Here is a 14592-nt window from a genome sequence, read left to right as displayed (position 1 = left end):
CCGCCAGAGATGATCCGATCCTTTTCCCTCTAAGGCATTGTGTCGATTGAGGGATGGGCCCCCACTCGACTCGATGAGGTTGGATGACTCAAACGCAACATCAAACGTCACTTCCGCCCAAAGGCTTTAACCACTTGCTTACTGGGCACTTAAACCCCCCTCAGTCCCAGACCAATTTTCAGCTTTCAGCGCTGATGCACTTTGAATGACAATTGCGCGGTCATACAACACTGTACCCAAATGAAATTTTTATCATTTTTTTTTCCCACAAATGGAGCTTTCTTTTGGTGGTATTTAATTACAGCTGGGAGTTTTATTTTTTGCTAAACAAAAAAAAAAAATCATGTTTAATAGTTTGTTATAAAATTTTGCAAACAGGTAATTTTTCTCCTTCATTGAAGTGCGCTGATGAGGCGGCACTGATGGGCTGCACTGATAAGGTGGGACCGATGGGCACAGATAAGATGGGCACGGATGGGTGGCACTAAGGGGCACTGATAGGTACCACTGATAGATGGGACTGATGGGCGGCACTGCTGGGCACTGATGGGCACTGGTAGATGACACTGATGGGCACATATATGTGGCACTGGGGTGCAGCACCTTAGTTGTGGCACTGTGGGCACTGCTGGGTGGCACTGACAGGGGGGGGGCACATTTTTATTGATGTGGCAAAGCAGGGGGCAGGTGGGCACTGGCAGTGCTGGCCGTGATCGAGACTGATGTCCCGATCACGACCGCCAGTGATCGGCTCTTTTTTTTTATTTTTTTTCTCCTCACGCTGTCAGCGCGAGGAGGAATAATAGCAGATTACCGGCTCCGTTGTATCACATGATCAGCTGTCATTGGCTGACAGCTGATCGCGTGATAAGGGGTCGGGATCGACCCCTTGCTCGGATCGGTGATCAGGCGAGTCTCATAGACTCGCTGATCACAGAGCGCGCCACGCGCGCCCCTCAGGGGGCATGCAGGCTGCTCGTGCACGGGACGACGTCAATAGACTTAGTCCCGGCAAAGGAGATCCGCGCTGTAGCCGTTATTCGGCTATAGCGCGGGTCTCAAGTGGTTAAAGGGACATATTTTTTTTTTTTTTTTTTTTTTTTTTTTTTTTATTGCATTTAAGTGTAAATGTGAGATCTGAGGTCTTTTTTTGAAGTCTTGTCATGCGTTTTTTTTTTTTTCCTATTACAAGGGATGTTTACATTCCTTGTAAGAGGAATAAAAGTTGTTATTATTATTACTTTGATGCCTGGAGTTCTGCTTTTAATAACTTTATTTTTATTTTTTTTTGTCACCCGCCACACCTTGTTTGCTGTATGACAGGTTGTGTCTAGTACGCTGCAGCATACTTCCTTCTGCCCTCTGGTGCTATTATAATTTGCCACAATTAATTTTTAATTTTTTTTCTTCTAGCTATGAAGGTCAGCGCTTGTGTAAAGACGGGAGATCTCTGAGAAGCAGTGAAGGGATGTGGTTAGCCTCGAGTGACAAGGACCAAGAGAGAGACAGCGGGGTGGAGAACAAAGGCTGGAAAGTGGCAGATCTCTGCTCTGTAGTGTAAGAGCGAGGCTGGGGCTGCATGAGCATCACACATGAAAAGATACCGGGGGGAACCATATCCTGTTCTCTTCTAGGCAATCCTTCCTGTGCATCGCTGTCATCCGCTGACCCATTCTGGTATGACCTCATCTCATCATTTCCTTGTTTACTTGTTTCCATGTCGCATGTTGTATGTCTCCGGTGGGTGCTTGCCATGTCTCTGACTTTTTCATGCCAGCCTTCCACGGAGACCCATCACACCTCATTTCATTACTGTTGTCACTTAAAGAAGAACTCTGATTGCAAAGTCTTAAATGCATACATTACTTCACCTTTCTGACAATGTTTCATGCTGCATACATATTTAGGGATATAACATGAAACGTGGTTCCATATCGCCTCTTCACCACCTCTCAAACTATTTGAGAAGCAATCCACCATTGATCACTTTACAAAGGGGAGTCAAGGGCTGTTGCAGATGTGAACAAGCCCTTAAAAGACTTGGCAGTTCATAGACCAGGAGTGTGCAACTGCGACCCTCCAGCTGTTGTGGGACTACAAGTCCCATCATAACTCTGCCTCTTGGAGTTGCTGTGAGTCTTTCCATGGTGACTTTTTCTCTGGAAGTCATGCTTTGTAGCTGTTGGTCTTGCAGTGCCTCATGGGATATGTAGTTCCACAACAGCTGCAGTTGCCCTCCCATGTCAAATTCTTCAAATGGAGCTTAGTGGAGTTCTTCTTTAACATGGTGATGGTTTTGTGCTTTAAACCATACTGCAACATTAAGGTGATTTTAAAGCTTTAAACTTTTTTTTTTTTTTTTTTTGGCCTTAATGCATTCCTTACATTTAAAGGGTTAGTTCACCTTTAGCCCAAAAAAAAAAAAAAAAAAAAAATCAATGCAGGTAAGGGGTGTTTATAGATAAAAACAAACTGTTCAACTCTGACTGAAGCTGAATAATGCCCTTGCTATAGATGTAGGCCATTTCCATACCTCCCCAAAGCCTAAATGTAATACTCCCAGGATGTTGCTAGTACGTTACTAAGTGAGGCCTGGTTATTACCGCCCACCTACTCCATCACAGGAGTGACCTGCCACAGTATAATGATTGTGGCTGGTCAGCAAGCGGTTAAAAAAAAAAAATTCCTACTAAACGGTCAGTGTTCAGAGGATGCAGCTGAAGTATTGAATGTCTTCCCATTGTAGCAAGAGGAGTGAGACACTCTAGTTTATAGAGATCAGATACAGATCAGTGATCTAAAGAGAAAATATTCTCCTTTGCTGGTGCGGAGGGCCTTAATGAAAAGTGGAAGTATTTCCTAATAATATAAAGTTTTCAAGCATGCCCTGCTGAGTAGGGGAAGTCAAAGGCCATGTGTGAAAAAGGAAGAAGGAAGGCGCATGGTCTGATGCATTGATCAAGATAAAGTTTATTCCAAACAAATTGATATGTACAAGGAAAATACGTGATCATCAATAAATAAGTGATCTCATTTGATAAAATGGTATGAATTGATGCCCATAAAAGGGATAAATTAATAAATGGCTAACGTGTTTCGAGGGGTTTCCTCTTCATCAGAGCCTTAGACAGCCAAAACAGATCTGTAGGTTTTAGTATTTCTATATAGAAACGGCTCCTTTATTGCGGTAGTGTTTCTTTCCACATCGCAGCGCTCTCAGCACTGTAAGAGGGGATGTATATACATACACACACGGTTGGTGATGTTGTCTAGTGGTAATTACTGTTGGTCTTCAGGACCCAATTGCTGGTTTGGATGTTGCAGCCTGTGGTCCGTTATTTGGCTATTTCTGCGGTCTCCCTGACGTGATGCCGTCTGGTGCTGTATGGTGTCCTGTACCAGATTGCTGCAGCTAATTACTCTGTCATGCAACACTGTACCCATATGAAATGTTTTAACTTTTTTTCAAACAAATTGAAAACCAATTGGGTTTTTTATTTTTTTACGCTATAAATCAAAACAGACTGAAAAATTCGGTAAAAAATAATAATTTTTGTTTTTCTTAAAATTTATGCAGAGTGTTGCAGTAGAGTGTTGGCACTGAGCAGTGCTGTGGGCTGGATCTGTAGTGCCCACAGTGCTGCAAACTATCTCTCCCTCTCTCATTGTACCGATCGGTACAGAGAGGGGAGGAACCGGCATCATGAGATGACTGGTTTGTTTCCAAGTGATGCTCTGTTATTTGACGGAGTGATCATGTGGTAAACGGCCGATCGGGTCTAAAGCTCAGTACATGAACTAAGTAAGATGAACTTTTGATCCATGTGTACAGCTATGTAAATCAAACCACCCATGCCAAAGAACCGATTTAAACCATGCAAATAATGTGATGGTAGCTGCCGTTCAAATGAAAGAAATTTGTATGTAAATGTGCATAGCCTATTGTGCAAACAGCGCTTGCCCATCCCCTATATTGTCAATGGTAACTACTAAAAAACTATAAACTGTGAAACACGATTGTGAAAAAAGTCCAAGTATGAAACAAAGTTCCAAACAAGATCCTGGATGATTCAGATAAAAAGGAAATCTTCCTGCATTGATGGTGCAAAACAAGTATTATGTAGATCTTACTACCATATGGCAGAAAGGATCCTAAGTGCTTGTGGGATTTCTCAGACCTCCAAGGGTCTTTAAACAAATCCTCCAATATCCTCCTCCTCCTCGGCATGGAACATGACTCCAAACGGGATATCGCACTCCTTGTAGTGTCATACCGTAGGGTATTTTATTTAACCACTTCAATACCAGGCCTATTCTGGCACTTCTCTCCTACATGTAAAAAAAAAAAAAAACTTGTGTGTATGTATGTATATGTGTGTATAATAATTATTAATTATTTTTTCAGCAGACACCCTAGGGAATAAAATGGCGGTCATTGCTTTTTATCTTGCACTTCTTTTTTTTATTTTTTATTTTTTTATTCCTATTACAAGGAATGTAAACACCCCTTGTAATAGGAATCTATTGTGACAGGTCCTCTTTATGGAGAGCCCCACATCTCTCCTCCAGGCTGGAAAACATGAGATCGAGGAAAAATTCGCCAATCTTATGCTGACAACCGCAATCGCAGCTTTGTTTACTTTCGGGAACCCGGGCGTGACATCATGACGTCACGACCATCTGGTCACCGGAAATCTGGATCGTTGTCATCTGTTGCTGGACGATTCTTTCTCCGTGCCCCCGATTGCACGGGAGAGCCCAGAGAAGCCCTGGATGGAGATGGGGGAGGGGGGCACTGCTGCTATGATTGTGCACAGAATCTCCGTCTGGAAAGAATGATATCTGAATGATGCCTGCAGCTACACCCCACTCAATGTCAAGGACGTCATATGATGCCCTAAGGTATTGAAGTGGTTAAATGGCTACAAATGCAAGTAAAACAATGTATATTTCTTTGCGAACCACCGCAAAATGATTATGCTTTCCATTTCCAATATATAATTATACATTTTTGTGGGATTGACAAGGCCTGTTTGCACAATAGGCAACGTGTACAGCTGTCTGTCCAACAGAAGCCGGTCTAATGACTGGCTTCTGTTGAACGCAGGGCTCGACAAACACCAGGCATCATCTTGGCGCCTGAATTCCCCCCCGCCAAACCCAACTATGTATCCGGGCCCCCCCCCCGCTATATATTCTGCCCATCTGCAGGCCAGTGCTGCTGGGTAGAGGGTGAAGGAGGAGGGCAGACACATGTTTAGCAAACTCACTAAACTTTGTAGTTTCACTTCCGGGTCCCCTTTTACAGTTTCCCCTGCCATCAAGGCTGGGAAAGAATGTAATGAGGGCGATGTGCATTGCATTAAGCTTGTCCTACACTATACAATTTTCTTGTTCATCTTTCCTTTTAGATTTACCAAAACCATAAAATAGGAGGTCACACCTAAACCCTTTCAATTCCTATGTAGTCAGGCAGGCCCTTGTGCTACATACTTGAAGGTAAATCGAAAGGCAATCAAATAAGAAAATTGTAAAGTGTATGGCCAACCTTGCATGCAGTGGAGCACAGGGGAGACATGCAGTGTCTCTTCTCATTAAAGAGAACCTTTCACAAAAAAAAAAATCATCCCACAGGCGACTTTGTCCCCTGTGTGATGAAAAATTAAAGCTTAAAGGGGTTGTCGAGGTAAATTTTTTTTTATTTTTTTTTCACCTTAATGCATTAAGGTGAAAAAACATCCGACAGCGCCGTCCCCCCATCCCCCTCGTTTGGCTTACCTGACCCCTCGAAAGTCCCATGCTCGCCCCTAACATCCTCTTCGCCACTCACCCTGCCCGTTGATTGGCTACAGTTGATGGATTGAAAGTAGCGCAGCCATTGGCTCGTGTTGCTGTCAATCACATCCAATGAGGCAGAGTGCAGGGGGTGGAGCCGAGTGATACAGTGAGCGGCTACGGCCGCCAGCTGAATCACGGGAGCGTGCCCGCAAGCACTCCACATCATACGAGGGAGCTTGCATGAAGTTGTGGAGGGAGCTGAGACAACTGCCGAGGGACCCCAGAAGAGGAGGTTCGGGGCCACTCTGTGCAAAATGAGCTGCACGGTGGAGGCAAGTATAGTATGTTTGTTATTAAAAAAAAAAAAAAAAAAAATTCCTTTAGTGGCCCTTTAAGTAAGAAAAAAACAAATGGTTTTTAATTGTAAAAAATTAAAGTTACACCCAAGCACACATCATTATCATCATAGAAAATCTATCATGTTTTGGAGTTTTATGTAATGTTCAGACCTAAAATTATAATTTATTTTTTTTGACCACTTCAGCCCTGTAAGATTTGGCTGCTGAATCACCAGGCCGTTTTTGCGATACGTCACTGCATCGCTTACGGCAATTGCGCGGTCGTGCGATGTTGTACCCAAACAAAATTTACTTCCCTTTTTTTTCCCACAAATAGAGCTTTCTTTTGGTGGTATTTGATCACCTCTGCTGTTTTTTATTTTTTGCGCTATAAACAAAAGAAAAGCGACAATTTTGAAAGAAACACAATGGGGGTTATTTACGAAAGGCAAATCCACTTTGCATTACAAGTGAAGTCGCTGTAGATCTGTGGGGGAAGACCTGAAATGAGGGGAAGCTCTGCTGATTTTATCATCCAATCATGTGCAAGCTAAGATGCTGTTTTTTATTTTCCTTGCATGCCCCGCTTAGATCTACAGTGACTGAACTTTCAGTGCACTTGCAGTGCAGAGTGGATTGGCCTTTCATAAATAACCCCCCCATATCTTTTACTTTTTGGTATAATAAATATCAATTTTATTTTTTAATTTTTTTAACTATTTTTTTTTGAGGGGGAGGGAGAATCGGAATAAGTGTATATTGATATTTATTTATTTATTTGCACAAAAGTTATAGCATCTACAAAATGTGGATATATATTTATTACACCCTATTTTGTAGATAGCATTGTTTTGTTGAGAGATGGATATATTCTCTCCCTCTCCCTCTCCTTCTCCCTCTCCTCTCCCCTGAGAGTACCGGAATTTGTGTGTTTAAAGCAATGATCCCGGTTCTCGCTCTGTCCCGAGCGATTGCGGGTGCCCACCACTCTTCACGCCCGCCGGGCACTCTCATCGGTTCGGTGAGACGTGCGCGCGCCACCTAGTGGATGAAAGGCGAAGCAACATAAGGTACAACTGCGGCAGCTGGTCGGGAAGGGGTTAAATGTGCAAAAAATGGTGCTGGCAGTGAAAGGGGTAAAGGATAAGTTCTCCTTCAGGAACATGTTACATCTAACTTTTTTTTTTTTTTTTTTTTCATCTGACTCCTAGATTCAAAGCAAATTTTGTCAAGCCCTGGTTGAACGGTTCTGCTCGAAATAAAAGAGAGAATTTCAACATTCGCAGCCAATGCCTTGTTGATCGTGTATTCATTTCAGTGGGAGTGATTCCTGCACCAACATTGATTGTGTTGATGTGTATGAATCAGTTTTTGTTTGTTTTAAACCAGCTGGTTGAACAAAAAACTGTATGTTTACCTAGCTTAAGGCCACTATTATTGGCCCTTTAATTGGCTTGTCTGTGTCCCTGTAGATGTACACCAACATCAACGCGCTTCATATTTCAAACTCCCCCTAGGAAAAAAGGACAATGCAGTCTGTGATTGTGGTGGCAGCACACACGCACTATCCTCTTTTCAGAAGTCCTCCCCATATTATGCAATGATAGGAAATCGTTTCCACACTCGAAGTCTCTGTTACTTAATGATTTAAAGTGGAAATCACATTTTGTATATTTGGCTTCTTGGCTTTAAAGCACAAATCACAAGTCAAATCACATGTGTATAGCTCACAATTTTAAAGCAGAAAGTTCACCCTTGCAGTGCTCTCAGCAAAAGCTGGACATACCTTAGTTTGTTTTGGGTTCTCCTTCTTTTTCTTTTCTCTCCCTTTTTTTTTTTTTTTTTTTCTTTTCGATGAGCCAGCAGGTAAATTCCACCCCTCATCCCCCCCCCCTCCCCCCTCCCCGCAGGGACATTGTTTTCTGACTGTCGGATTCTTTGCTGAACCGGCCACATTTTGAATAGTGTATGGCCAAGTTAAAGTGATTGTAAGGGTTTTTTTTTTTTTTTTCCTAAATAACAAACCTGTCACACTTGCCTCCACTTTGCAGCTAGATTTGCACAGAGTGGCCCCGAACCTCTTCTTCCAGGGTCCCCCGGCTGCTCTCGCAGGTTCTCCCTACATCAGATAACCCCCTAGGGGAAGCGCTCTCCGAGAGGGGTTACCTTGCGGATGTGCTCCCGTGTCCAGCATTTGGTGTCCATAGCCCCCGAATGTATGACTCGGCCCTGGCTCCCATGTCATTGGATTTGATTGACAGCAGCAGAAGCTAATGGCTGCGCTGCTATCAATATACCCAATCAAGAGCTGAGAACCCTGGGCAGAGATAGGGGGGGGGGGGCCCCCTGCTGGGTCAAGTTCCAGGGGTCGGGTAAGTAAAATGGAGGGGGGGGGGGGGTTGCGCGGTCACTGCCAGGCCCCCAGGTGCCACAGGATGCATCAAGGTGAAAAAAACGCAAGGGTTTATAACCCCTTTTTAAGCTGTAATACTTACAATTATCCCCTGCAACCGCAAGCTCCCTCCTTCTGTTTACTTTGGTCCCCCAAAGCCTCTGCTTTAAGGCATCCCCGACTATGGTCTGGGTGGGGGATCACCCTCAACCTTCAGTGAGGCATAAGGTAAGAATGTCCTTATTTCTCTATCCCCTAGATTTAATGAGTATCTAGGGCCCTTTGCACTGTAAAGGTACTCTTTATTTTATATATATATATATATATTATTCATATTCGGAACAGTTCTTTATCCTTTAGGTTCCTGATCCTTCTACGGGGGCTTTGATCACATTCGGTGTGGAGAGGGACTTTTGTGGAGACTAACTAGCCTGGCCCTTTCAATTTTCTCTTTTTATATTCTACTTTTGCAAGGAAGTTAAATATCTAAATACATGTACAGTTGTGCTTATAAGTTTACACACCCTGGCAGAATTTATGATTTCTTGGCCATTTTTCAGAGAATATGAATGATAATGCAAAAACTTTTTTCTTTCACTCATGGTTAGTGTTTGTTTATTATTCAACTGTGATTTATTAATTTATAAATTCATTAATTTCTGATTTTATTAATCAACTGTTTACTCTTTATAAATCATAATCACAACAAACTACCCAAATGACCCTGATCAAAAGTTCACACCCTGGTGATTTTGGCCTGATAACATGCACACAAGTTGACACAAAGGGGTTTGAGTGGCTATTAAAGGTAACCATCCTCACCTGTGATCTGTTTGCTTGTAATTAGTGTGTATACAAAAGGTCAATGCGTTTCTGGACTCCTGACAGACCCTTGCATCTTTCATCCAGTGCTGCACTGAGGTTTCTGGATTCTGAGTCATGGGGAAACCAAAGGATCTGCGGGAAAAGGTAGTTGAACTGTATAAAACAGGAAAGTGATATAAAATGATATCCAAGGATTGAGAATGCCAATCAGCAGTATTCAAACTAATCAAGAAGTGGAAAATGAGGGGTTTTGTTGAAACCAAACCTCGGTCAGCTAGACAAGCTAAAATTTCAGCCACAACTGCCAGGAAAATTATTTGGGATGCAAAGAAAATCCCACAAATAACTTCAGGTGAAATACAGGACTCTCTGAAAACATGTGGTGTGGATGTTTCAAGATGCACAATAAGTAGGTACTTGAAGAAAGATGAGCTGCATGGTTGAGTCGCCAGAGGAAAGCCATTACTACGTAAGTGCCACAAACTATCCCGCTTACAATACGCCAAACAGCACAGAGACAAGCCTCAGACCTTCTGGCACAACGTCGTTTGGAGTGATGAGACCAAAATTAAGCTTTTTGGCCACAACCATAAACACTACATTCGGAGAGGAGTCAACAAGACCTTTGATGAAAGGTACACCATTCCTACTGTAAAAAACAGAGCTGGATCACTGATTTTTATTTTATTTTTTTATTTGGGGTGTGAGCTACAAAGGCACAGGAAATTTGGTCAAAATTGATGGCAAGATGAATGCAGTATGTTATCAAGAAATACTGGAGGAGCATTTGCATTCATCAGCCAGGAAGCTGCGCATGGGACGTACTTGGACACTCCAACATGACAATGAGCCAAAACATAAGACCAAGTCGACCTGTCATTGGCTACAGTAGAATAAAGTGAAGGTTCTGGAGTGGCCATCTCAGTCTCCTGATCTCAATATCATTGAGCCACTCTGGGGAGATCTGACATGTAGTTCATGCAAGACTGCCTAATAATTACAAGAATTTTTTATTTTTTTTTGCCAAGAGTAGAGGGCAGCTTTACCATCTGAGAAGATAAACACCCTCATCCACAAATACCACAAAAGACCTCAAGCTATCATTGATGTTAAAGGGGGCAATACACGGTATAAGGAACTGGGGGATGTAAACTTTTGGTCAGGGTCATTTTGGGTAGTTTCTGTTGTGATTTATGATTTAAAATGAGTGAACACAGTTGATGATAAATGGCTGCAGCCAAATGCTAACCACGAGTGAAATTTTTTTTGTTATTCCTGTTCTCTGAAAAATGGCCAAGAAATTACAAATTCTGCCAGGGTATGTATACTTATGAGCACAACTGTATTTTCAGTTCTTTCTTCCAGTATGCTTCACTCCTTTCTAATGGTGTTGTCTTCCCTCCTTGTCTACTTCTAGTGATGGCTCTGTGTCAATGTGCAGTGAAGCACAGTGATTCTGACATGGAGGGCTGTACATTCAATGGAGCTGGGCTCAGAGTCTACCTGTACTGGAGCAATGGAAAGGAGCACTATGTCAGCTTTACCCAGACTGTGACCACCGCAGAGGAGATCTGTATTCATATCGCACAGAGGCTCGGTAAGAATTTAGGGACAGAAGAGGTTTATTTACAGGGTGACAGACAGGGGGCGCTATGTGACATGGAGCCTGTCCCTCCCACCACAGGGTGACACCACCCAGGAGGAGCTATGTGACATGAAGCCTGTCCCTCCCACCACAGGGTGACACAAAGGAGGAAGTTGTGTAACGGGTTCATCAAGTTTAATTTAAAAAAATAATCCCTCCCTGATTTTGGCAGAACTTCAAATTGCAGTTGATTCAGTGATTCAGAGAAAAGCAAAGATAGACTTGTGAAACAATGGGCTGTTGTATCCTATTTTAGAAACCTATCCATCACTTTATTTATGGTCTACTTTGCTGGCTAGCATTAGTTCCTGTGGAATACTATTCCACATTTTTAAAGCTCTTCTCCTCCGGTCACAAAGAGTGCCCTTATATCTTCTGGTGATGACCTTCCAGTAAGATAACTATATGAACCTTTTTATGTGTTTCTACAAGGAAACCATATTCTCCCTTATCACCTGAAATCTCAAACAATATTATCAGCCGTACTCCAGATTGGGGGGGGGGGGGGGCAGCCTAGGATGACGATACTACAGATACAGGACAGTGGCAGGTGCTCCAAAGGCCTGAAAATGAAAACGAAAGCAGCATCCAGGTCCGACTGGTGCAGTGTATATTGCATTTTTATATTTGGATGCACTTTAACCACTTCAGCCCCGGAAGACTTGGCTGCTCAATGTCCAGGCCATTTTTTTGCGATAAGACGCTGTGTCTCTTTAACTGACAATTGCGCTAAGTCACTGCATCGCATACGGCAATTGCGCGGTCGTGCGACGCTGTACCCAAACAAAATTGACATCCTTTCCACCCCCACAAATAGAGCTTTCTTTTGGTGGTATTTGATCATCTCTGCGGGTGTTTGTTTATGGCGCAAGAAAAACAAAAAACATCCCCGATTGCTTTTTAACCACTTGCTTACTGGGCACTTAAACCCCACTCCTGCCCAGACCAATTTTCAGCGCTGATGCACTTTGAATGACAATTGCGCGGGCATACAACACTGTACCCAAATGAAATTTTTAGCATTTTTTTTTCACACAAATAGAGCTTTCATTCGGTGGTATTTAATTACAGCTGGCAATTTTATTTTTTGCTAAACAAACAAAAAAAGATGCAAAATAAAATAAAAATAAAAAATCATGTTTAAGTTTGTTATAAAATTTTTGCAACCAGGTCATTTTTCTCCTTCATTGAAGTGCGCTGATGAGGCGGCACTGATGGGCTGCACAGATAAGGCGGCACTAATGGGCACAGATAAGGTGGCACTGATGGGCAAAGATGGGTACAGATAAGATGGCACGGATGGGTGTCACTAAGGGGTACTGATAGGTACCACTGATAGATGGGACTGATGGGCACTGATAGGTGGCTCTAATAGGTGGCACTGCTGGGCACTTGTAGATGACACTGATGGGCACGGATATGTGGCACTGGGGTGCAGCACCGTTGTTGAGGCAGATTGTGGGCACTGACGGGGGCACTTATTTATTCTGAGGTGGCACTGGCAGGGGGCAGGTGGGCACTGGTAAGCCAGTGATCGGCTCTTTTTTTTTTTTTTTTTTTTTTTCTCCTTGCGCTATCAGCGCGAGGTGGAAAAATAGCCGGTTGCCGGCTCTGTTGTATCACATGATCAGCTGTCATTGGCTGACAGCTGATCACTTGGTAAGGGGTCGGGATCGACCCCTTGCTCGGATCCGTGATCAGGTGAGTCTCATAGACTTGCCGATCAGAGTGCACCGCGCGCTCCCCCCAGGGGGCGCGCAGGTCGCTTGTGCACGGGACGACGTCAATAGACGTAGTCCCGGCAAAGGAGGTCCGTGCTGTAGCCGTCATTTGGCTATAGCGCGGATCTCTAGTGGTTAGAAAAAAAAAAGTTTTTTTTTTGTATTCTTCTACATATTATTGGTAATAAAAATTGCAGTAAGCGTATATTGATTGAAAGTTATAGCGTCTACAAAATAGGGGTTATGGCATTTCAGACACTTTTGACAGGTTTTTGGGACGATTGACAATTATACAGTGATCGGTGCTATAAAAATGCACTGATTTCTGTATAAATGTCACTGGCAGGGGAAGGGGTTAACACTAGGGGCCGATCAAGGGGTTAACTGTTCCCTGTGTGTTCTAACTGTAGGGGAAGGGGCCGACTAGAGGGGATGACAGATCGTAGTTCCTAGCTATTAGGAACCCACAATCTGTCTTTCCTTACAGAACCGGGATTTGTGTTTACACACACACACACACACACACACACACACACGTCCCTGTTCTGCCTCTCATGCCAGCGATCTCTCGTGGCCAGTGGTAATCGCGAGCGTCGGCATCCCAGCAGTGCAGCGGGCTCATGCGCACGCCTGCTGTCCCACTTAAAGGAGGCGACTTATAGCTACAACGGCTTGCGGGAATGTGCCGACCTGCTGCAGTATGACGGCGGCTGGTCGGCAAGGGATTAAAGTGGAACTTAACTTGATAAAAAATGTTCTTTAGCAAAGAACATGCATTCCACATTACTAATTATGCTACCAAAATTATTGTGTGCTGTAAATTGCCTCCAGCATTTCTCCTTCCTTTTTCTTCTTCTGGCCTGAGACTATTTTACTGAAGCTCACAGCCCCAGCAGTAAATCATAAAGTGGAACTAAACCTATCGTTTCAAAAAAGGTTGCATTCCTGGAATGCTGGGATTGCTAACTCATATTTGCTTGTGTCCTCAACCAAACTGTCAAACCATCAAATGGCTGGTGTCTTAAAGCGGAAGTAAACTCATTGATTTAATAGTTTTACAAAAACGGTTACATTCACGGCGTACCGGGAATGCTAACTGTCACATTGGCTGTGCTCTCAAGCAAACTGTCAAACCATCCAATGGCTGGTGTCCTAACTGATCACATGTGCAGCATCATGACAGTTGAAGATTAAACAAAGGCCAAGGTGGCAGCTTCCTTGGCTGAATAAGATAGGAGGGTTTACTTCTACTTTATCTCATGTGCAGCACCAAGGCCATTGCAGATTGTGATTGCAGATCACAGAAGCGGCTTCCTTGGCTATAAAGGATAGGAGGGTTTGATTCCTCTTAAGGCTGTCAGCAGATCTTCCTCTACAAAATCAGCAGTGCCTAAAAATGGAGCGCAACTGAGCATGTGCAGAACAGGGTGAGGCCGTGTATTGCTGGATTTTGCACAGTATAGACCCTTATTTTTACTGTTGTACACAGCTATACCTGCAAAAGTGGCCAGCCTGAAGTGATCTAGCAGGACTTCAATTTCTGACTGAAGTTCCACTTTAATGTACACACTAGCTGTCTTTGGGGAACTGTGTAAAGTGTTTTAGAGAATCCACATCTATTACGACACCCACCCTTTTGTCTAAGTTTCAGTTTTCCTTCCTTATAAAAATAAAAGTAGATTTCAGTTCCAATAAGTCTCCATTGGCTGTAAGTTATGATATCCTTTTTTTTTCTTATTTTTTTTTTTTTCCCCCCGGAAAATCTTGTGGGCGATTCTGTACCAATCCCTCAAATATCTTCCCTACAATAGAAGTTTAACTTGTAGGTCTGTAGTTGCTGGGTGAAGACCTTTAATCCCTTTTGTTTGTTTGTACGTTTTGCCCATATTGGTG

The 14592-nt window shown here is 43.2% G+C and overlaps 1 protein-coding gene across 1 annotated transcript in view; it reads left to right on the top strand.

The window, feature by feature from the left end:
• The window catches only part of TYK2 (tyrosine kinase 2), a 114061-nt gene that overhangs the window by 14173 nt on the left and 85296 nt on the right, over positions 1-14592 (top strand). The window contains 2 exon segments of the mRNA XM_077470212.1: positions 1414-1677; positions 10751-10930. Of these exon segments, the coding sequence (XP_077326338.1) occupies positions 10753-10930 (178 nt within the window). The 5' untranslated portion in view covers positions 1414-1677; positions 10751-10752.

This window comes from Lithobates pipiens, unplaced genomic scaffold (genome assembly GCF_037356315.1).
Source record: "Lithobates pipiens isolate NorthernLeopardFrog02 unplaced genomic scaffold, aLitPip1_a1.2 Scaffold_8, whole genome shotgun sequence".
Lineage (NCBI taxonomy): Eukaryota > Metazoa > Chordata > Amphibia > Anura > Ranidae > Lithobates > Lithobates pipiens.
The sequence above is the reverse complement of the archived record's forward strand: the minus strand, read 5'-3'. Positions and strand labels throughout refer to the sequence as shown.